Source organism: Schistocerca nitens, chromosome 9 (genome assembly GCF_023898315.1).
Source record: "Schistocerca nitens isolate TAMUIC-IGC-003100 chromosome 9, iqSchNite1.1, whole genome shotgun sequence".
Lineage (NCBI taxonomy): Eukaryota > Metazoa > Arthropoda > Insecta > Orthoptera > Acrididae > Schistocerca > Schistocerca nitens.
In genome coordinates, this window is record NC_064622.1 from 469,183,577 (window position 1) to 469,207,093 (window position 23,517).

At 52.5% G+C, this 23,517-nt stretch overlaps 1 protein-coding gene across 1 annotated transcript; it reads left to right on the forward strand.

Annotated features, from left to right (window-relative positions):
• The first annotated feature begins 903 nt into the window (after positions 1-903).
• Positions 904-5,028, forward strand: LOC126204357 (nascent polypeptide-associated complex subunit alpha, muscle-specific form-like). The gene has a single exon (XM_049938732.1). The coding sequence runs from the start codon at positions 904-906 to the stop codon at positions 5,026-5,028; it is 4,125 nt and encodes a 1,374-aa protein (XP_049794689.1).
• Positions 5,029-23,517: the final 18,489 nt, after the last annotated feature.

The following is a 23,517-nucleotide window of genomic DNA, read 5'->3' on the forward strand; positions in this document are numbered from 1 at the left end:
CACACTGCCTGCATGCCTGGCCGCACCGCAGAGCTCCAGCCTCAGGAGGAACGTGTCTCCTGTGGGACACCACCAAACATCACCGCCTGCCCAGCTGCCCACACTGCCTGCATGCCGGGCCGCGCCGCAGCGCCTCAGCCTCAGGGGGAACGTGTCTCCAGTGGGACACCCCCAAACATCACCGCCTACCCAGCCGCCCACACTCCCTGCATGCCGGGCCGCGCCACAGCGCCTCAGCCTCAGGGGAAACATGTCTCCTGTAGGACACCCCCAAACATCACCGCCTACCCAGCCGCCCACACTCCCTGCATGCCGGGCCGCACCGCAGCGCTCCAGCCTCAGGGGGAACGTGTCTCCTGTGGGACACCACCAAACATCACCGCCTGCCCAGCTGCCCACACTGCCTGCATGCCGGGCCGCACCGCCGTGCTCCAGCCTCAGGAGGAATGTGTCTCCTGTGGGACACCACCAAACATCATTGCCTGCCCAGCCACCCACACTCCCTACATGTCGGGCTGCGCCACAGCGCCTCAGCCTCAGGGGGAACGTGTCTCCTGTGGGACACCCCCAAACATCACCGCCTACACAGCCGCCCACACTCCCTGCATGCCGGGCCGCGCCACAGCGCCTCAGCCTCAGGGGAAACGTGTCTCCTGTGGGACACCACCAAACATCATTGCCTGCCCAGCCACCCACACTCCCTGCATGCCGAGCCGCGCCACAGCGTCTCAGCCTCAGGGGGAACGTGTCTCCTGTGGGACACCACCAAACATCATTGCCTGCCCAGCCACCCACACTCCCTGCATGCCGGGCCACGCCGCAGCGCCTCAGCCTCAGGGGGAACGTGTCCCCTGTAGGACACCCCCAAACATAACCGCCTAACCAGCTGCCCACACTCCCTGCATGCCGGGCCGCGCCACAGCGCCTCAGCCTCAGTGGAAATATGTCTCCTGTAGGACACCCCCAAACATCACCACCTACCCAGCCGCCCACACTCCCTGCATGCCGGGCCGCGCCGCAGCGCCTCAGCCTCAGGGGGAACGTGTCTCCTGTGGGACACCACCAAACATCACCGCCTCCCCAGCTGCCCACACTGCCTGCATGCCGGGCCGCACCGCAGCGCCTCAGCCTCGGGGGAACGTGTCTCCTGAGGGACACCCCCAAACATCACCGCCTACCCAGCCGCCCACACTCCCTGCATGCCGGGCCGCGACACAGCGCCTCAGCCTCAGGGGAAACATGTCTCCTGTAGGACACCCCCAAACATCACCGCCTACCCAGCCGCCCACACTCCCTGCATACCGAGCCGCGCCGCAGCGCTCCAGCCTCAGGGGGAACGTGTCTCCTGTGGGACACCACCAAACATCACCGCCTACCCAGCCGCCCAAACTCCCTGCATGCCGGGCCGCGCCGCAGCGCCTCAGCCTCAGGGGGATCGTGTCTCCTGTAGGACACCCCCAAACATCACCGCCTACCCAGCCGCCCACACTCCCTGCATGCCGGGCCGCGCCGCAGCGCCTCAGCCTCAGGGGGAACGTGTCTCCTGTGGGACACCACCAAACATCACCGCCTGCCCAGCTGCCCACACTGCCTGCATGCCGGGCCGCACCGCAGCGCTCCAGCCTCAGGGGGAACGTGTCTCCTGTGGGACACCACCAAACATCACCGCCTGCCCAGCTGCCCACACTGCCTGCATGCCGGGCCGCACCGCAGCGCTCCAGCCTCAGGAGGAATGTGTCTCCTTTGGGACACCGCCAAACATCATTGCCTGCCCAGCCACCCACACTCCCTACATGTCGGGCTGCGCCACAGCGCCTCAGCCTCAGGGGGAACGTGTCTCCTGTGGGACACCACCAAACATCATTGCCTGCCCAGCCACCCACACTCCCTGCATGCCGGGCCGCGCTGCAGTGCCTCAGCCTCAGGGGGAACGTGTCTCCTGTAGGACACCCCCAAACATCACCGCCTACCCAGCCGCCCACACTCCCTGCAAGCCGGGCCGCGCCACAGCGCCTCAGCCTCAGGGGAAACATGTCTCCTGTAGGACACCCCCAAACATCACCGCCTACCCAGACGCCCACACTCCCTGCATGCCGGGCCGCGCCGCAGCGCCTCAGCCTCAGGGGGAACGTGTCTCCTGTGGGACACCACCAAACATCACCGCCTGCCCAGCCGCCCACACTGCCTGCATGCCGGGCCGCACCGCAGCGCTCCAGGATCAGGGGGAACGTGTCTCCTGTGGGACACCACCAAACATCACCGCCTGCACAGCTGCCCACACTGCCTGCATGCCTGGCCGCACCGCAGTGCTCCAGCCTCAGGAGGAACGTGTCTCCTGTGGGACACCACCAAACATCACCACCTACCCAGCTGCCCACACTGCCTGCATGCCGGGCGGCGCCGCAGCGCCTCAGCCTCAGGGGGAACGTGTCTCCTGTGGGACACCACCAAACATCACCGCCTGCCCAGCTGCACACACTGCCTGCATGCCGGGCCGCACCGCAGCGCTCCAGCCTCAGGGGGAACGTGTCTCCTGTGGGACACCACCAAACATCATTGCCTGCCCAGCCACCCACACTCCCTGCATGCCGGGCCGCAGTGCCTCAGCCTCAGGGGGAACGTGTCTCCTGTAGGACACCCCCAAACATCACCGCCTACCCAGCCGCCCACACTCCCTGCATGCCGGGCCGCGCCACAGCGCCTCAGCCTCAGGGGAAACATGTCTCCTGTAGGACACCCCCAAACATCACCGCCTACCCAGCCGCCCACACTCCCTGCATGCCGGGCCGCGCCGCAGCGCCTCAGCCTCAGGGGGAACGTGTCTCCTGTGGGACACCACCAAACATCACCGCCTGCCCAGCTGCCCACACTGCCTGCATGCCGGGCCGCACCGCAGCGCTCCAGCCTCAGGGGGAACGTGTCTCCTGTGGGACACCACCAAACATCACCGCCTGCCCAGCTGCCCAAACTGCCTGCATGCCTGGCCGCACCGCAGAGCTCCAGCCTCAGGAGGAACGTGTCTCCTGTGGGACACCACCATACATCACCACCTACCCAGCTGCCCACACTGCCTGCATGCCGGGCCGCGCCGCAGCGCCTCAGCCTCAGGGGGAACGTGTCTCCAGTGGGACACCCCCAAACATCACCGCCTACCCAGCCGCCCACACTCCCTGCATGCCGGGCCGTGCCACAGCGCCTCAGCCTCAGGGGAAACATGTCTCCTCTAGGACACCCCCAAACATCACCGCCTACCCAGCCGCCCACACTCCCTGCATGCCGGGCCACGCCGCAGCGCTCCAGCCTCAGGGGGAACGTGTCTCCTGTGGGACACCACCAAACATCACCGCCTACCCAGCCGCCCACACTCCCTGCATGCCGTGCCGCGCCGCAGCGCCTCAGCCTCAGGGGGAACGTGTCTCCTGTGGGACACAACCAGACATCACCGCCTACCCAGCCGCCAACACTCCCTGCATGCCGGGCCGCGCCGCAGCGCCTCAGCCTCAGGGGGAACGTGTGTCCTGTGGGACACCCCCAAACATCACCGCCTACCCAGCCGCCCACACTCCCTGCATGCCGGCCCGCGCCACAGCGCCTCAGCCTCAGGGGAAACATGTCTCCTGTAGGACACCCCCAAACATCACCGCCTACCCAGCCGCCCACACTGCCTGCATGCCGGGCCGCGCCGCACCGCCTCAGCCTCAGGGGGAACGTGTCTCCTGTGGGACACCACCAAACATCACCGCCTGCCCAGCTGCCCACACTGCCTGCATGCCGGGCCGCACCGCAGCGCTCCAGCCTCAGGGGGAACGTGTCTCCTGTGGGACACCACCAAACATCACCGCCTGCCCAGCTGCCCACACTGCCTGCATGCCGGGCCGCACCGCAGTGCTCCAGCCTCAGGAGGAATGTGTCTCCTGTGGGACACCACCAAACATCATTGCCTGCCCAGCCACCCACACTCCCTCCATGCCGGGCCGCGCCACAGCGTCTCAGCCTCAGGGTAACGTGTCTCCTGTGGGACACCACCAAACATCATTGCCTGCCCAGCTGCCCACACTCCCTGCATGCCGGGCCGCGCCGCAGCGCCTCAGCCTCAGGGGGAACGTGTCCCCTGTAGGACACCCCCAAACATCACCGCCTACCCAGCTGCCCACACTCCCTGCATGCCGGGCCGCGCCACAGCGCCTCAGCCTCAGGGGAAATATGTCTCCTGTAGGACACCCCCAAACATTACCACCTACCCAGCCGCCCACACTCCCTGCATGCCGGGCCGCGCCGCAGCGCCTCAGCCTCAGGGGGAACGTGTCTCCTGTGGGACACCACCAAACATCACCGCCTGCCCAGCTGCCCACACTGCCTGCATGCCGGGCCGCACCGCAGCGCCTCAGCCTCAGGGGGAACGTGTCTCCTGAGGGACACCCCCAAACATCACCGCCTACCCAGCCGCCCACACTCCCTGCATGCCGGGCCGCGCCACAGCGCCTCAGCCTCAGGGGAAACATGTCTCCTGTAGGACACCCCCAAACATCACCGCCTACCCAGCCGCCCACACTCCCTGCATGCCAAGCCGCGCCGCAGCGCTCCAGCCTCAGGGGGAACGTGTCTCCTGTGGGACACCACCAAACATCACCGCCTACCCAGCCGCCCACACTCCCTGCATGCCGGGCCGCGCCGCAGCGCCTCAGTCTCAGGGGGATCGTGTCTCCTGTAGGACACCCCCAAACATCACCGCCTACCCAGCCGCCCACACTGCCTGCATGCCGGGCCGCGCCGCACCGCCTCAGCCTCAGGGGGAACGTGTCTCCTGTGGGACACCACCAAACATCACCGCCTGCCCAGCTGCCCACACTGCCTGCATGCCGGGCCGCACCGCAGCGCTCCAGCCTCAGGGGGAACGTGTCTCCTGTGGGACACCACCAAACATCACCACCTGCCCAGCTGCCCACACTGCCTGCATGCCGGGCCGCACCGCAGCGCTCCAGCCTCAGGAGAAATGTGTCTCCTTTGGGACACCGCCAAACATCATAGCCTGCCCAGCCACCCACACTCCCTACATGTCGGGCTGCGCCACAGCGCCTCAGCCTCAGGGGGAACATGTCTCCTGTGGGACACCACCAAACATCATTGCCTGCCCAGCCACCCACACTCCCTGCATGCCGGGCCGCGCCGCAGTGCCTCAGCCTCAGGGGGAACGTGTCTCCTGTAGGACACCCCCAAACATCACCGCCTACCCAGCCGCCCACACTCCCTGCAAGCCGGGCCGCGCCACAGCGCCTCAGCCTCAGGGGAAACATGTCTCCTGTAGGACACCCCCAAACATCACCGCCTACCCAGACGCCCACACTCCCTGCATGCCGGGCCGCGCCGCAGCGCCTCAGCCTCAGGGGGAACGTGTCTCCTGTGGGACACCACCAAACATCACCGCCTGCCCAGCTGCCCACACTGCCTGCATGCCGGGCCGCACCGCAGCGCTCCAGCCTCAGGGGGAACGTGTCTCCTGTGGGACACCACCAAACATCACCGCCTGCCCAGCTGCCCACACTGCCTGCATGCCTGGCCGCACCGCAGAGCTCCAGCCTCAGGAGGAACGTGTCTCCTGTGGGACACCACCAAACATCACCGCCTGCCCAGCTGCCCACACTGCCTGCATGCCGGGCCGCGCCGCAGCGCCTCAGCCTCAGGGGGAACGTGTCTCCAGTGGACACCCCCAAACATCACCGCCTACCCAGCCGCCCACACTCCCTGCATGCCGGGCCGCGCCACAGCGCCTCAGCCTCAGGGGAAACATGTCTCCTGTAGGACACCCCCAAACATCACCGCCTACCCAGCCGCCCACACTCCCTGCATGCCGGGCCGCGCCGCAGCGCTCCAGCCTCAGGGGGAACGTGTCTCCTGTGGGACACCACCAAACATCACCGCCTACCCAGCCGCCCACACTCCCTGCATGCCGGGCCGCGCCGCAGCGCCTCAGCCTCAGGGAGAACGTGTCTCCTGTGGGACACCACCAAACATCACCGCCTGCCCAGCTGCCCACACTGCCTGCATGCCGGGCCTCACCGCAGCGCTCCAGCCTCAGGGGGAACGTGTCTCCTGTGGGACACCACCAAACATCACCGCCTGCCCAGCTGCCCACACTGCCTGCATGCTGGGCCGCACCGCAGCGCTCCAGCCTCAGGAGGAATGTGTCTCCTGTGGGACACCACCAAACATCATTGCCTGCCCAGCCACCCACACTCCCTACATGTCGGGCTGCGCCACAGCGCCTCAGCCTCAGGGGGAACGTGTCTCCTGTGGGACACCCCCAAACATCACCGCCTACCCAGCCGCCCACACTCCCTGCATGCCGGGCCGCGCCACAGCACCTCAGCCTCAGGGGAAACATGTCTCCTGTAGGACACCCCCAAACATCACCGCCTACCCAGCCGCCCACACTCCCAGCATGCCGGGCCGCGCCGCAGCGCCTCAGCCTCAGGGGGAACGTGTCTCCTGTGGGACAACACCAAACATCATCGCCTGCCCAGCTGCCCACACTGCCTGCATGCCGGGCCGCACCGCAGCGCTCCAGCCTCAGGGGGAACGTGTCTCCTGTGGGACACCACCAAACATCACCGCCTGCCCAGCTGCCCACACTGCCTGCATGCCGGGCCGCACCGCAGCGCTCCAGCCTCAGGAGGAACGTGTCTCCTGTGGGACACCGCCAAACATCACCGCCTGCCCAGCTGCCCACACTGCCTGCATGCCGGGCCGCACCGCAGCGCTCCAGCCTCAGGGGGAACGTGTCTCCTGTGGGACACCGCCAAACATCACCGCCTGCCCAGCTGCCCACACTGCCTGCATGCCGGGCCGCACCGCAGCGCTCCAGCCTCAGGGGGAACGTGTCTCCTGTGGGACACCACCAAACATCACCGCCTGCCCAGCTGCCCACACTGCCTGCATGCCGGGCCGCACCCCAGCGATCCAGCCTCAGGAGGAACGTGTCTCCTGTGGGACACCGCCAAACATCACCGCCTGCCCAGCTGCCCACACTGCCTGCATGCCGGGCCGCACCGCAGCGCTCCAGCCTCAGGGGGAACGTGTCTCCTGTGGGACACCACCAAACATCACCGCCTGCCCAGCTGCCCACACTGCCTGCATGCCGGGCCGCACCGCAGCGCTCCAGCCTCAGGGGGAACGTGTCTCCTGTGGGACACCACCAAACATCACCGCCTGCCCAGCTGCCCACACTGCCTTCATGCCGGGCCGCACCGCAGCGCTCCAGCCTCAGGGGGAACGTGTCTCCTGTGGGACACCACCAAACATCACCGCCTGCCCAGCTGCCCACACTGCCTGCATGCCGGGCCGCATCGCAGCGCTCCAGCCTCAGGAGGAACGTGTCTCCTGTGGGACACCACCAAACATCATTGCCTGCCCAGCCACCCACACTCCCTACATGTCGGGCTGCGCCACAGCGCCTCAGCCTCTGGGGGATCGTGTCTCCTGTTTAACAAATATCACCGCCTCCCCAGACACCCACACACCACGCTCACATCTGCTGCACTGCGCTGAAGAGCCTCAGCACCAGCACAAACACGCCTCCTGTGGGACAGCGCACCACAGGATTTCGCTACTGTTGGAGAGATCACTGATATTGTGCACGCCACTTTCCTGTGATCTAGTTTAGAGCCCCTGCTACAATCGATTATAGTTCTTTGTTCTGGTGCGGGTGGCGCTCCGGTGGTGACTTGCTATTACGTCGCTGGTGTGTGTTTGTGGTGGCCAGCGATAAGTGAGAGGGTAGTCGGTTTCCGGGTTTTTTTTACAGAATGTGAAGTTCGCTCTGCCTGACCTGCCAGTGACTAGTGCCATGGTGGTTGTGCCTCGAAATACGAGCAGAGTGGTCTGGGATGGAGGCAACTCGCCGCTGCACTATCTATGCGGTGGTGATTAATGGAAGTCGGCGTACTTGTTCTGCCTGCCTGTCTGATGTGGAGGTCCGGTGGGGTCCTGTGATATTCCTGCCCGGAGACATCTGGCTGCTGAATTTTGGAGTCGTCTGCCAGGTTAGGGTCTGGGCTCGGTTGGCTCATCTGATCTTCCACTAGAAGCTCCAGCAGCGGTTTCTGAACTTCATTCTGATGTGGGACAGCGTTGTTGGTTGTTTTTGCTGTGTGTGTGTGTGTGTGGCACATTACGATATTTGTTGGTACCAATTTATTTGCTCCACGGAGTATCTTTTGGTTATCCCGCTGAGTGGGTCGTTGCCCACCCGGTCTCCTCAGTGTTACCTTTGGTGGTGCCTGTTTGTTCCTTTTTGAAGGAATTCACGTAGGTGGTTCCTGTTACCTGTCCGGAGTTGCGTTCATGTGTGGTATATTTGGCATTTTATGTATTTTGGACGGTATATGCATAGTGAATTACTGATGCTTGGTATATGTGGTCTTCTGGGGCCTGAACAACACGATCTCGTGAATTTGGTTTGTGTAACAGCATTTAGTGGTATGTTCTGTATTTTTATATACTGTGTTATTATTAACTTGGTGGATTAGTCACGTTTGGTGTCGTTAAGGCACTTCTACGACTATGGTTTGACTATTCATGTGCGCTTGGCTTTTCTTGTTTTGTTTTAAGAAGCGAGAATTGTCTATTAAGATTTGTGTGTGTTGGATTCCGGCACTTGTTACGAGCGCTCGAGTTAACGGCGCCATGGTTATCATGTCCTCTCAGGATGCTATATTGTTATTTGATTTTAGAATTTTATCTTGTGTTGATATTATCTGTCGTGTGTTACAGACCATAACCAAGGTGCATAAGTGATGGGCAGTAGTGGGAGGCATGTCGGGGAGCTGTCAGCGGTTCCTTTCGGGGACCGTATTCTAGTGAGAAATTAATCTAGTGGGGAATTAATAAAACTAAGTATCTGTACACAAGCGTGCCTCTATCAGCATGAATTAGTAAAATACTACTCACTTGGGTCTGCTGTGGTATGCTGTGTCATACTCAACAGATATGCAAATGTGGCATTTCATAAATAAAGTTATGTGTTCCTAGAAACCCAAAATTTGCTTGTCAGCAGCGGAAAGAGGCGTTACCTGTTGTGCAGCATTGTAAGATTTTCACCATTGCACTATGAGCTGAAAGTATTTTCTTGCGATTTCCTTATCGATGTTTGATCTGACTGCTTGTAGCTCTTTCACAGAAGAGATAAAAACGTTACAGTCAGCGAGACTTTTTTTTTGTAACCATATGTATTTATTTAAATACACTCCTGGAAATGGAAAAAAGAACACATTGACACCGGTGTGTCAGACCCACCATACTTGCTCCGGACACTGCGAGAGGGCTGTACAAGCAATGATCACACGCACGGCACAGCGGACACACCAGGAACCGCGGTGTTGGCCGTCGAATGGCGCTAGCTGCGCAGCATTTGTGCACCGCCGCCGTCAGTGTCAGCCAGTTGCCGTGGCATACGGAGCTCCATCGCAGTCTTTAACACTGGTAGCATGCCGCGACAGCGTGAACGTGAACCGTATGTGCAGTTGACGGACTTTGAGCGAGGGCGTATGGTGGGCATGCGGGAGGCCGGGTGGACGTACCGCCGAATTGCTCAACACGTGGGGCGTGAGGTCTCCACAGTACATCGATGATGTCGCCAGTGGTCGGCGGAAGGTGCACGTGCCCGTCGACCTGGGACCGGACCGCAGCGACGCACGGATGCACGCCAAGACCGTAGGATCCTACGCAGTGCCGTAGGGGACCGCACCGCCACTTCCCAGCAAATTAGGGCCACTGTTGCTCCTGGGGTATCGGCGAGGACCATTCGCAACCGTCTCCATGAAGCTGGGCTACGGTCTCGCACACCGTTAGGCCGTCTTCCGCTCACGCCCCAACATCGTGCAGCCCGCCTCCAGTGGTGTCGCGACAGGCGTGAATGGAGGGACGAATGGAGACGTGTCGTCTTCAGCGATGAGAGTCGCTTCTGCCTTGGTGCCAATGATGGTCGTATGCGTGTTTGGCGCCGTGCAGGTGAGCGCCACAATCAGGACTGCATACGACCGAGGCACACAGGGCCAACACCCGGCATCATGGTGTGGGGAGCGATCTCCTACACTGGCCGTACACCACTGGTGATCGTCGAGGGGACACTGAATAGTGCACGGTACATCCAAACCGTCATCGAACCCATCGTTCTACCATTCCTAGACCGGCAAGGGAACTTGCTGTTCCAACAGGACAATGCACGTCCGCATGTATCCCGTGCCACCCAACGTGCTCTAGAAGGTGTAAGTCAACTACCCTGGCCAGCAAGATCTCCGGATCTGTCCCCCATTGAGCATGTTTGGGACTGGATGAAGCGTCGTGTCACGCGGTCTGCACGTCCAGCACGAACGCTGGTCCAACTGAGGCGCCAGGTGGAAATGGCATGGCAAGCCGTTCCACAGGACTACATCCAGCATCTCTACGATCGTCTCCATGGGAGAATAGCAGCCTGCATTGCTGCGAAAGGTGGATATACACTGTACTAGTGCCGACATTGTGCATGCTCTGTTGCCTGTGTCTATGTGCCTGTGGTTCTGTCAGTGTGATCATGTGATGTATCTGACCCCAGGTATGTGTCAATAAAGTTTCCCCTTCCTGGGACAATGAATTCACGGTGTTCTTATTTCAATTTCCAGGAGTGTATATTAACAACCATACATTTAAGAAACAGACATTTTATTCTATTAACCTATTATATTTCTAGTGTTGGTTAGTATTACAGTCATTTTATAGGTTTTCTTTTTTATATTTTTTCCTTTTTCGTTTTTCTTTTGTTGTTGTTCCTTGAACCCTTATAGATGGCCATTTCTCATCTTATTGTTTTGGGGTTAGACATTGCAGGACAGGCATAATAATTTATATGTAGCATCGACACATTGATTTTGAGACTGTGTGTGTGTGTGTGTGTGTGTGAGAGAGAGAGAGAGAGAGAGAGAGAGAGCGATAAAAGTAAAAAAGAATGAGAGAGAGGGTAAAAATCTTTCTATACATCATGCTGGAACCGCGAACCATAAGGGACGCTTTTTCACAGGTCAGCACCCCACCACAGAGCTAGCGAAGAGGTATGTGCTGGGCCTTCCTCTTACGAGGCCAATAGTGGATAGAACACGTAAACTGCTATTTAAAGGACGAGATTAGTAGTGATATCTACGTGTAACGACTTTCCTGGCTGAAAACCGTAAATTTACAATCTTTTGTTACACCTCAAGCGATATTAACTCAGATTAATCAATGGAAACGACAGGAAAAATCAAGTGAACTTCGAGGCCTAATTCCGTGCATACCAGGAAGCAACTCGTCGATCACAGAGTTGCCAAACATACCTTGCCTTGTTGCCAAATCTCAGTTACAATACCACCAGGAAGAAGACAAGCCGATGTGATACTACAGCGGGCTGGGAAGTGACCACAGCTGGCGTCTCAAAGACGCTGCTGCTTCGGCCTGGAATACGTAATGCGTCTGATTCGCATATCTGTAACTAGGTTTAGGGACTGGAGCGTAGTTACTAACAATACTCAGAACTGACTGTCAACTAAGCATCATAAATCAGTAACTCTCATAGTTGGTTTTATATTTCTTTCGTAACTGTACTCAAAACTAAGAAACTCATTCATGGACGTTTTCGTGCCTCGCCGATAGTCGAGCACACAAACAAATAAAAATAAAAAAAGCCTGTGTGTGTGTGTGTGTTTGTGTGTGTGTGTGTGTGTGAGAGAGAGAGAGAGAGAGAGAGAGAGAGAGAGATAGAGAGAGAGAGAAAGAGAGAGAGAGAGAGAGAGAGAGAAAAGTAAAAAAGAATGAGAGAGAGGGTAAAAAATTGCTGTAAAGAAATTGAACACCGGTATGTAAAGAAATCTTTCATTAAAATGACACGTTCCACATCATTACGCAATGTCGTATTCATGCTCTATGGAACAAGTATTAATCTAATCTAACCATATCATATTGCTGACTAGCCGTGAAGAGTCATGAATTACTGAAATTTTCGCCAATATCTGTAACCAAATCTAAACTTGAAAATAAAAGACGACAGTTTTTGTAATAAACCGTTACTCCTTTCAAGACCCTTCCATTCCTGTTAACTAACCACGAAAGAAGTCACAAAGTGTGTATGCATTTAAAGATGAAGCGCATGATGTGAAGTTCTGTGACGGAGATACAAACCCAACACGTAATCGGATTGTTAACTAAGTAAAACCAAATGTTACGTATCGGTTCCTCTTACCAGCTGCTAGGTGTTTGAATCCAAATAAGGATACAAATTTTTGTGCCTGAGCAACAATCGAACCGCACTCCTATCGTTCTTCTTTATCGTCCACGAATATAGCTTAAGTATCAATTGCTTACTCACCAACAGTAAGATGTGTGCTTGTTTGACCAGAAATTGTTGGCAACACATGAACAGACATTAAAAATTCACGTTAATTTTCACTAGTAGGCCGGTGTGCACGTGATAAAGCTTGGATTGAAATTATGAATATTTTTGTACTGGATCAGGAATCGGACCCACATACCTACCTTAGGAAGAGACCTAGAGAAGACTGCAGTCTTGGAAAAAGGAACGAAATGATTGAACTATACTGTTCCGAGAGATTCAGATCCTCGAAAGACGAGATACGAATTCGAATCACAGTCCAGCACCAAATGTTTCAACGTCTCTAGTTCAATCAAGTACAAGTAAAATAAGAGCCCTGTTCCTTTAAATGGCTATCGATTCATCAAATAACATGAAATTTTTAATTGTAAGTATGTTTACTGGCGACAGTCTTTCTGTTTACCATGACCTCCGCCTATGTCATTTCCCAAAGTAAACCGGCTGTGTCCAGTTGGGAATGAAGGAACGTGATGTTTAATGCGGATTTTGGATTATAACATCTTTCTCTTGATGTTACCAGAGGTAAAGGAAATATGTTTGTGCCCCTTAAAAGTAAATTCCTGAACCCACGCATTGCACTTGTGTCAGTTCGTTGCACCAGACCATTGTGGCCACATTTCCCAGCCCCAGGAGTGTGCTGTAACGGATGATGTGCTTAGCTTACAAAATTAGTCACGGTGGAGAAGCAAACTTCTGACGCGGAGATTATGCTATTCTCACGTCAGCAGGATGTAAAGACTCTTCTAGCCATCATAGCCTCGATGTGAAGCCATTTTGAAATTTTCACTAAATCAGGAAATTTCTTAGTTCGAGAAAATCCACTGTGAAATGTGAAGTTACAGGATAATTCGATTATTATCATTTTCTTCATACCGTTCCTGGAACACATGTGCTTAAAGATCATTTAAGGCCTTTTGGTCAAAAATCGTTGAAATGGCTCTGAGCACTATGGGACTTAACATCTGAGGTCATCAGTCCCGAAGAACATTGAACTACTTAAACCTAACTAACCTAAGGACATCACACACATCCATGCCCGAGGCAGGATTCGAACCTGCGACCGTAGCGGTAGCGCGGTTACAGACTGAAGCGCCTTGAACCGCTCGGCCACACCGGCCGGGCCCTTTGGTGATTATAGAAGTAGTTGCCCAAGAACAGATTCTTTCCCTGTCTAAGGAATCCTTTTGATGTTAATATCAAACATCAGAAATTACTCGTAGATTACATTAAAACTAAAGTAATCTTGCTGTACCGCACGCTGACCTTAGACCAGCTGTCCAAGTGCATCCTGTAACGCCTGCGTTTGCTGATTCGGCAAGCGGTAAAATTCTGACAGTACATCTGGTGATGGTGGCGTAACCATTGTACAAATGAAATCAGGGCAAACTCAACTGGGCAGTATGGGAGCTACGCAAACCACTGTCACACACATTTACTCGTCTGGCCTAAGTATATAATCCGTCCAACAGTATGGTTCGTTAAAAGACAAGAAAAAGATACTTTTTATCTTTGTATCACAGCTAACCAATTAGCAGCAACTCGTCGGCAGTTGTTATGTATGAGGCGGAACTATGGGCCTCATGAAAAAAGGGTGACCCGGTTGAGTCACGCAATTTGGCTCTTAGTCTGATCACGAGGTGCGGCCATTAATTGCACGCGTTGATCACGTAGGTTGACGTGAGGATCAATGAACTATACTTGACGGGACATCTTACGTGATTAGAAAGTTAGTAGACAGGAATACAATGAAATACTTAACTTTAATTCAGCATCAGCGGTGAACCTCGATCTTGACTTTGCACAAAAATACTTACAAGTGGAACTGTGAATCGTTCTTTACAATTCTAATTGCTTCACACATATAGATCAATTGTCACTGCATAAACAGTGTGTGGTGCCTGGCTAGGTCGTAGCTACTGACTTAGCTGAAAGCTATGCTAACTAGCGTCTCTGCATTTGAGATCTCTGAAGCTATAACACGTGAACCATTCCTATTAAAGTCGGCTGTAGAGCTCACCAGTGCGCTAGCTTGTCTCGTAAGACCAGCCGAGTGGCGGCGCTCGGTCTGCTAGCGTCGACAGTGGCGACTCGCGGGTAAGATGTGTGCTGACGGACCGCGGCCGATTTGAAGCCTACAACCTAGCAAGTGTGGTGCCTTGCGGTGACACCACAGTTATAATTGTGTAATTCTGACAAGAATTATTTACTGAAGAATGGGAAGACTGAGGGAAGCCGACTTCGAGGAAGATGAGATTGGGATCCAGAGAAAGGTACGAACACACAAGGCAGTACTGACCCTCCAGCTCACACTATGTGATCAAAAGTAACCGGACACCTGGCTGAAAATGACAAGTTAGCGGCGCCCTCAATCGGTAATGCTGGAATTCAGTATGGTGTTGGCCCACCCTTAGCCTTAATGACAGCTTCCACTCTTGCAGGCATACGTTCAATCAGGCGTTGGAAGGTTTCTTGGGGAATGGCAGCCCATTCTTCACGGAGTGCTGCTCTGAGGAGAGGTATCGATTTCGGTCGGTGAGGCCTGGCACGAAGTCGGCGTTCCAAAATATCCCAGAGGTGTTCCATAAGATTCACGTCTGGACTCTGTGCAGCCAGTCCATTACAGGGATGTTATTGTCGTGCAGGTGCTCCTTCGTTTGAAAGATGCAATCGCCTTACCAGAATTGCTCTTTAATAGTGGGAAGCAAGAAGGTGCTTAAACCATCAATGCAGGCCTGTGCTGTGATAGTGCCACGCAAAAGAACAAAGGGTGCAAACCCTCTCCATGAAAAACACGACCAAACCATAACACCTCCACCTCTGAATTTTACTGTTGGTACTACATACGCTGGAAGATGACGTTCACCGGTCATTCGCCATACCCACACCCAACCATCGGATCGCCACGTTGTCTACCGTGATTCTTCACTCCACACAACGTGTTTCCACTGTTCAATCGTCCAATGTTTCCGGTGCATACACCAAGCGAGGCGTCATTTGGCATTTACCGCCGTGATGAAATCCAAGTTTTTCATCTCCCGCCTGACTGTCATAGTACTTGCAGTGGATCCTGATGCAGTTTGGAATTCCTGTGTGATGGTCTGGATAGATGTCCGCCTATTACGCATTACGACCCTGTTCAACTCTCGGTGGTCTCTACAGAGGAGGTCAACGAAGTTAGATTTCAGGGAGAAAAATTTAAAGTTTGAGGTTTACGTGTGACACTGTAATTCTGTCAGATACAACAAATGATTTGAAATATCAGTTTCACCGAGAGTACTGTGTATTGCAAAGAGGTTGCAAGATGCATGTTATCAGAAGTGAAACGAGGGTAACTTAATTTAGTCCAGTTAGGTCAAGCACTGCAGAGGCAACTGTATTAGGAAATTACACGCTAAAAGTGATAGATATTTTCTTTATTGGACGGCAAATGATTCGACGATGGTCGAAGTAGGGAGAACTGCATACTGGCAATCAAAGAAAAGCATTTCTGAAAGAGAATAATTTCTTAATAACGCATTATACGTATTAGGAAGTGTTTACTGAAGATATTGTCTGCACTGTTATACATTGCTGGAAACGTCAAACGATGATCGGAATTAACAACACCAACTACGTAAGTGCAACGTTATGCACTTGCGCGAAAGTAGACTTTCCTGATTTCAAATTCAGATTAACGTCACTAAGACGACTTACCACGTTTCTCAGTCGTTCTGCACGTTCTCCCATTGTACTTGAAAATAAAATTGTGTCATCCAGGTATACTATACACATGATCGGCGTTAAACCTCGCGAATTAAATCAGAAAAAATGTTGAAATGTACAGGAGCGTTTCGGAGGCCAAAGAGCATCCTTAGGTATAAAAGCTGTCTTTTCCCGATCTCCATAGCTACAGGTATATCCAGAGAGCATATATAAGGAAATGCAGAATTTTCATTTGCCGAGGTGATCCGAAGTGTCGTTACTCTTTGAAAGGGCAAAAGTATTCCGTATGAGACCTTATTTACAAATCTCATATCTACACAAATGTGATAACTTCATCCTCCATCAGTGGTTTTCTCGGGACAACCATTATTGGTGAAGCCCAGGGATTTAACGAAGGTTGAATTACTCCTGCTTCTAGCTGGTCTGAAATATGTTTTCCTACTAGGTGTTTCAATTGATGCAGTAAGTGATAAGGCTGCTGGACTATATGTCTAGCATCACCTGTAGGAGTCCCATGACACGCCAGAGAGGCTGCCGGGAGTTGTTCCTTTTCTTCAACAAACTCGCAAACTCTGCTAGAACAGGGTGCAACACGTACCTATATGCCTTACACAGGTTTTCAAGTTTCTTTTCAATTTCCGCTTTTGTAATGTAACTGAGGTAGAATTTATACAAGCTGTTCTCTCAGGCTGTTCGTTTTCTTCGTATACTGTTATCTCATTACTATTTACTTCCTGAACTTTGGCGAGTATGGTACCCCAGGGAATTTTAACGTCTCTCCTTCCAAAATTGTCTATACTCAGTGGTAAAAATGTAAGGTCTTCTGTTGAATTTATTCGAAATAAACTACGTTTCACATGCATCTGTTTACTGTCTAAAGCTTTATTTCTTGTTAATGGTTCCGCTAAGAAAATATCTCCTCTCATAAAGTCTGCATCTATCTCTACCCAAACTACACTCCTGGAAATGGAAAAAAGAACACATTGACATCGGTGTGTCAGACCCATCATACTTGCTCCGGACACTGCGAGAGGGCTGTACAAGCAATGGTCACACGCACGGCACAGCGGACACACCAGGAACCGCGGTGTTGGCCGTCGAATGGCGCTAGCTGCGCAGCATTTGTGCACCGCCGCCGTCAGTGTCAGCCAGTTTGCCGTGGCATACGGAGCTCCATCGCAGTCTTTAACACTGGTAGCATGCCGCGACAGCGTGAACGTGAACCGTATGTGCAGTTGACGGACTTTGAGCGAGGGCGTATTGTGGGCATGCGGGAGGCCGGGTGGACGTACCGCCGAATTGCTCAACACGTGGGGCGTGAGGTCTTCACAGTACATCGATGTTGTCGCCAGTGGTCGGCGGAAGGTGCACGTGCCCGTCGACCTGGGACCGGACCGCAGCGACGCACGGATGCACGCCAAGACCGTAGGATCCTACGCAGTGCCGTAGGGGACCGCACCGCCACTTCCCAGCAAATTAGGGCCACTGTTGCTCCTGGGGTATCGGCGAGGACCATTCGCAACCGTCTCCATGAAGCTGGGCTACGGTCCCGCACACCGTTAGGCCGTCTTCCGCTCACGCCCCAACATCGTGCAGCCCGCCTCCAGTGGTGTCGCGACAGGCGTGAATGGAGGGACGAATGGAGACGTGTCGTCTTCAGCGATGAGAGTCGCTTCTGCCTTGGTGCCAATGATGGTCGTATGCGTGTTTGGCGCCGTGCAGGTGAGCGCCACAATCAGGACTGCATACGACCGAGGCACACAGGGCCAACACCCGGCATCATGGTGTGGGGAGCGATCTCCTACACTGGCCGTACACCACTGGTGATCGTCGAGGGGACACTGAATAGTGCACGGTACATCCAAACCTTCATCGAACCCATCGTTCTACCATTCCTAGACCGGCAAGGGAACTTGCTGTTCCAACAGGACAATGCACGTCCGCATGTATCCCGTGCCACCCAACGTGCTCTAGAAGGTGTAAGTCAACTACCCTGGCCAGCAAGATCTCCGGATCTGTCCCCCATTGAGCATGTTTGGGACTGGATGAAGCGTCGTGTCACGCGGTCTGCACGTCCAGCACGAACGCTGGTCCAACTGAGGTGCCAGGTGGAAATGGCATGGCAAGCCGTTCCACAGGACTACATCCAGCATCTCTACGATCGTCTCCATGGGAGAATAGCAGCCTGCATTGCTGCGAAAGGTGGATATACACTGTACTAGTGCCGACATTGTGCATGCTCTGTTGCCTGTGTCTATGTGCCCGTGGTTCTGTCAGTGTGATCATGTGATGTATCTGACCCCAGGAATGTCTCAATAAAGTTTCCCCTTCCTGGGACAATGAATTCACGGTGTTCTTATTTCAATTTCCAGGAGTGTATTTTCCCTGTACGGCCCGACATTTTCTCGGTTTTGCTGAACTTCACTGCCGTGGTACGTGGTTTAGTGGGTACTGAGAAAAGGGCCATTCGTTCTGGACGACCTTGGGTTCTTACAGCGGGAGCAAAGTTAGCTATGTCTTCAAAATCGCGGAGGAAATTGTTGGCTAAAATTACATCGAAATCGAAGTCATGCTTCCAAACCATTTCGAATATGAACTGGTACTTCTTCCACCTATTTCCAGGTCCACAGTTTGCAAACCTATTGGGTAAATTACTTGAAATAAGACAGTCTCGCTTGGAAAATCTTTTTAATTTGCAGGTAATCACGCATTTCGCCCTTTTTGGGCATCTTCAGATGGCCGTAAAAATTAATGTGGAAATCGAACATTGACTTTACGCCACTCTGATGATGATCCAAAGGGCCGAAATTCGTCATTTCCTGTTAACAGAAAAGATTTTGCAACCGAGACTATCTTATTTCAAGAAATTCATGACCGTTTCTGTACGAGGCGCCCAGTATGGCATGGAACCAGTTTTACTATCTGGTAAATTATCTTTTTTGTCAAATTAGTCTGCAATGTGTCAGCCTTAATTCTGATCAAAACGCTTAGTTGTGCACCTGCATCGGCAATAAAGGAAGACTGTCTACTGTTGATTTTACCTCGCAGCATTACTTTTGCCACAGAACCACTCCCGTATGTGTTTCCTTTATGCACCTTGCTAACCTATTTGGTTAGCCGAGCAATGCTATACGGACCTACAGTTTGCTCCCTCATGTCAGATCTTTCTACAACAGGTACATCCCGGTGCCAAACACTCAACAGCCTTGAAACCAGGTCGGAGTGCAGTACACCTCCGCAATTGCTGCACATTTAGCGGGGTCTACCACTTTAGAAGACTGGATGAATTAACGAGATTCCTAGCGTAGAGACGCTACTTATGGGTCAGTCCCACGAATAAATACATCTACACAGCAAGCTTCTGCGTCACATTCCACTAACTAATATGTACGACACGACAGAACTCCTATCCTCTCCAGAATTTTGGCGTAGGGTGGGAAGGTGGTCCATATCTATCCACTAGCCGTTTTGAAAGAACGTAAGATGCCTCGGTATTTGTGAGCCCTTCCATGGAAGTTACATAAGTGCGTGTCTCTCCGTACAGACTCCTGACAACACTTCGGCACCCCATGTGGTCAGTTTCTCTACAGAGGTTAAATTTTATATGAAGGTGTACCTATTTTCGTCTCGTTTACTCGCGAAGGTGGGAACTCATTACAACATCAATTACAGGCCAGGAGGGATCCGGCTGTGGGAACCCTAGAAACGGGGAAGTGAGGCTCCCAGCTTTGCGGCGTCGCGTTTATTACTGGTTTATTAAGGCGCCTTTGCAGATCTTCATTCTCTACCCAGACTTGATCAAGGCTTGCATGCATATCACGATCCAGTCGCAGCTGTTCGTGTGATCCAGTGATGGTTTTAAACTTCTCCATTTCTCTCCCTAGTTTTTTTTTTTTTCTAGTTTGATGTGGCCCGTCACGAATTCCTCTCCTGTTGCAACCTCTTTATCTCAAAATAGCACGTCGGATGCATCCCAATCCTTGTTTCCTCTACAAATTTTACCATATACAGCTACCTCTAGCAGCATGGAAGTTATTCCATGACGTCGTAACAAATGTCCTCCTATCCTGTCCCTACTTCTTTTCAGTATTTACCATTTATTCCTTTCCTCGTCGATTCTCCAGAGAACGTCCTCGTTGCATACCTTATCAGTCCACCTAATTTTCAGCATTCGTCTGTAGCACCACATCTCAAATGCTTAGATTCCCTTTCGTTCCGGTTTTCTCACAGATGTTTCACTACCATACAATGCTGAGCTCCAAACGTACATTCTCAGAAATTTCTTCCTCAAATTAAGGCGTCTGTGTGATACTAGCAGACTTCTCTTGGTCAGGAATGCCCTTTCTGCCAGCGATAGCCTGCTTTTGATGTCCTCGTTGCTCCGTAGCAGAATTCCCTAACTTCAAATGTTTCGCGATCACTAATCCTGATGTTAAGTTTCTCGCTGTCCTTATTTCTGCTTCTTCTGATTACGTTCGTCTTTTTTCGTTTTACTCTCAAACCATATTCTGTACTCATTGGCCTGTTCATTCCCTTCAACAGACCCAGTAATTCTTCTTCACTTTCGCTCAGGATAGCAATGTCATCAGCAAATCTTATCATTGATATACTTTCACCTTGAATTTTAATTCTGCTCTCTAATCTCTCTTATATTTCTGTAATTGCTTCTTCGATGTCTAGATTGAACATTAGGGGAGAATGACTACATCCTTGCCTTGCACCCGTTTTTATCCGAGCACTTCTTTCTTCGTCTCCTACTCTTACTGTTTCCTCTTGGCTCTTGTACATATTGTATATTACCTGTCTTTCCCTATAGCTTGCCCCTATTTTTCTCAGAGTCTGAACAAGTTGCACCATTTTATACTGTCGAATGCTACTGCCAGGTTGACAACTCTTACGAACTTGTCTTCATTCTTCTTCAGTCTCGTTTCCATTACCAAGACAGAATTTCTTCTCTGGTGCCTTTACCTTTCCTAAATCCAAACTGACCGACACTCAAGAGATCCTCAATTTACTTTTCCGTTCTTCTGTATATTGTCGTTGTCAGTTGTAAGATACAGACACCAAAACAAACAACAAGTCTTCGGCGGCCGCTCTCGATTACGTATGAGGCAGCACCGGAGCAGGCGGCGTCTCCTCCCGCAAAGCGAAGCTCGCGACTTACTCTTGCTCACCGACGAATGGCGTGCCGGCGTCGGGCAGCGACACGGCGCCCGGCGTCGGGCTGCCGCTCGGTCGTCCAGCGTACCCGCCAAGTGGCCTCGTGTCAAGGTGGCAGCTCGCCCATTGACCTATGAGGATGCCTTCCGCAGTCGAAGGCGAAACGTCAGGGGAGAGTTTTATGTATGGACCACGGCATCTCAGTCAGGAAGTGTTGAGTGATGACAACAACTGCCGTGAAAGCCTTCATTCTATAATTTCCTTGCTTTTCTCTGAATGCTGCCCTTCATTCTGGCTAACGCAGTATAGAAGCACTTTTGAGAAATTCTGTAAAGGTGCCTAGGGAACGTTCTGGATACGTATTTAGTTCTTCCATTACGCGACTGTATCATGTTTCTTCCTATTTTTCTACCATATCGGATGTACACAATATCTTTTTCACTGCTCAACATTTGCGAGAACAAAAGATCCAGTGCATCAGTAGCTGCGTCTGATGAAGACAACATACTCCAGTCGTAGCACTGCTGTCCCGCGTCTCTCTGCCAGCGCCACGTTCAGTGTGAACTGCTCACGCCCCCTCCACGTACGCCCCCGACTTGGCCAGGGGTCCGCGCCGCGCGCCATTTCCGTGTGAATTGGGCCCGAGACTTAAATAACAAACATTACTCGCGTTCCGTACCTGGGGGCACCTAGTACAACTACAAATAAATGTTAATTGCTAATGCAAAGCGCCAGGTACAATGCGGTATGATTTCCATTAACATTTTTGAGCCATCGAACAATCAGGCCAATTTGTAATATCTGATTTCTTTGATAAGAACACGCTTTTAGGTACAGGTTTCAGGCAGCGATAAAATAATTCACACGGAACCTCATTCGCGTAGTCGTCATGGACGTTCTCGAGAACTGATACGCACGTCGTCTACTTGAAAACTCCATTAATGAGCGCCCAACACTTAATTTACATGTCCACACACATTCAAAGGCTATTGCAGGACCTCTTTCTACTCCATTAATTTGAAAATACGACAATGCCTGACTGGCCACTAGACAAAATATGTGCTGTTTACAGATTTTTTTATACAGAGGTTTTACAGATTGTTTCCACATTCTCATGATAAGCAAAATGTGTTAATACATAAAGCAAGTAACATTTAAATGTTTCAATTTACAATAGAATAATTTTATCTACTTTACATAGTTACCGGAATGAGGCCAGATGGCACTGCAGACTTGCTAGGTATCGCCTTCGGACAGCTCCTCAAGACTAAAATTGCACTCTACCAAAAATACGGCTCGGTAGTTTTGGTGCGCTATATAAACGGCGTAGTAAATGGTAGTATTACCGGTAGTACTGGTAGCATTGGTAGGGAAAGGAACATAAATGAATGTATAGAAGACAAACTGGAATACCAAGATTTCTGGGAGAGATTCTTTTGCCTCGTCTTCAATATGACTTAGGTGTAACTGAATTGTTTTGGTTTGTTCTTTAATCTTACGCAGTTTTCTCGTGGTTTCTGCATTCTGAATTTGAATTTGGTTCGCTATTTCTTCATTTTGCCTTGTCATGGTTTCCGTAATTTGTTGTAATAATTCTGCCAGATTGGTGGGTCCTATTGCGTTTTCTTCCGACGTCCGACGCTCTGTGTTTTCGCCCAAGTGTTGGTTCGCAACCGATTGCATTGTACTGTGCGGTGACACATTTCTGCTCGAATTCCTTGTACTCATTTGTGAGGGAGCTCTGATTACTTGTACTATAGGTTCTACGTATTCAATACGCAAGTAAGAATCCTCATCGACTGCCTCTCTACTTTCCTGCTCCTCTGTCGTATGCTGACCTACGTTTTCTATGCCTTGGCGTACATTATCCTCGTTATGGTGCGTTATCTGCCTATTTCTCGCGATACTGCATCGTCTGTTGTACTGTCCTCTATTCTCTGTCCATCTTCATGCTGGGTCTCTACCTCAATTCGGTCAATGTCTCTATCTGCCATTGCTAATCTTTCCGAATCCCTTATTTTCTGTTTTAAAAGCAAATCACGCGCCCTACTTCGCGTCAATCTGCGCTCATACGATCCCACGCGTTTCATAAACTTTTTGCTCAAACGACTTGACACTTATTACACCCAAGACTGACAATCCATTCACTTACTTGTTGGGTCAGAACCAACTTGTCAACGATATATCCGCCACCTGTGCCATTGCATTGGAGAGAAAACATAATTCTAACAATATTAAAATTCATAACTTAATTATGCTAT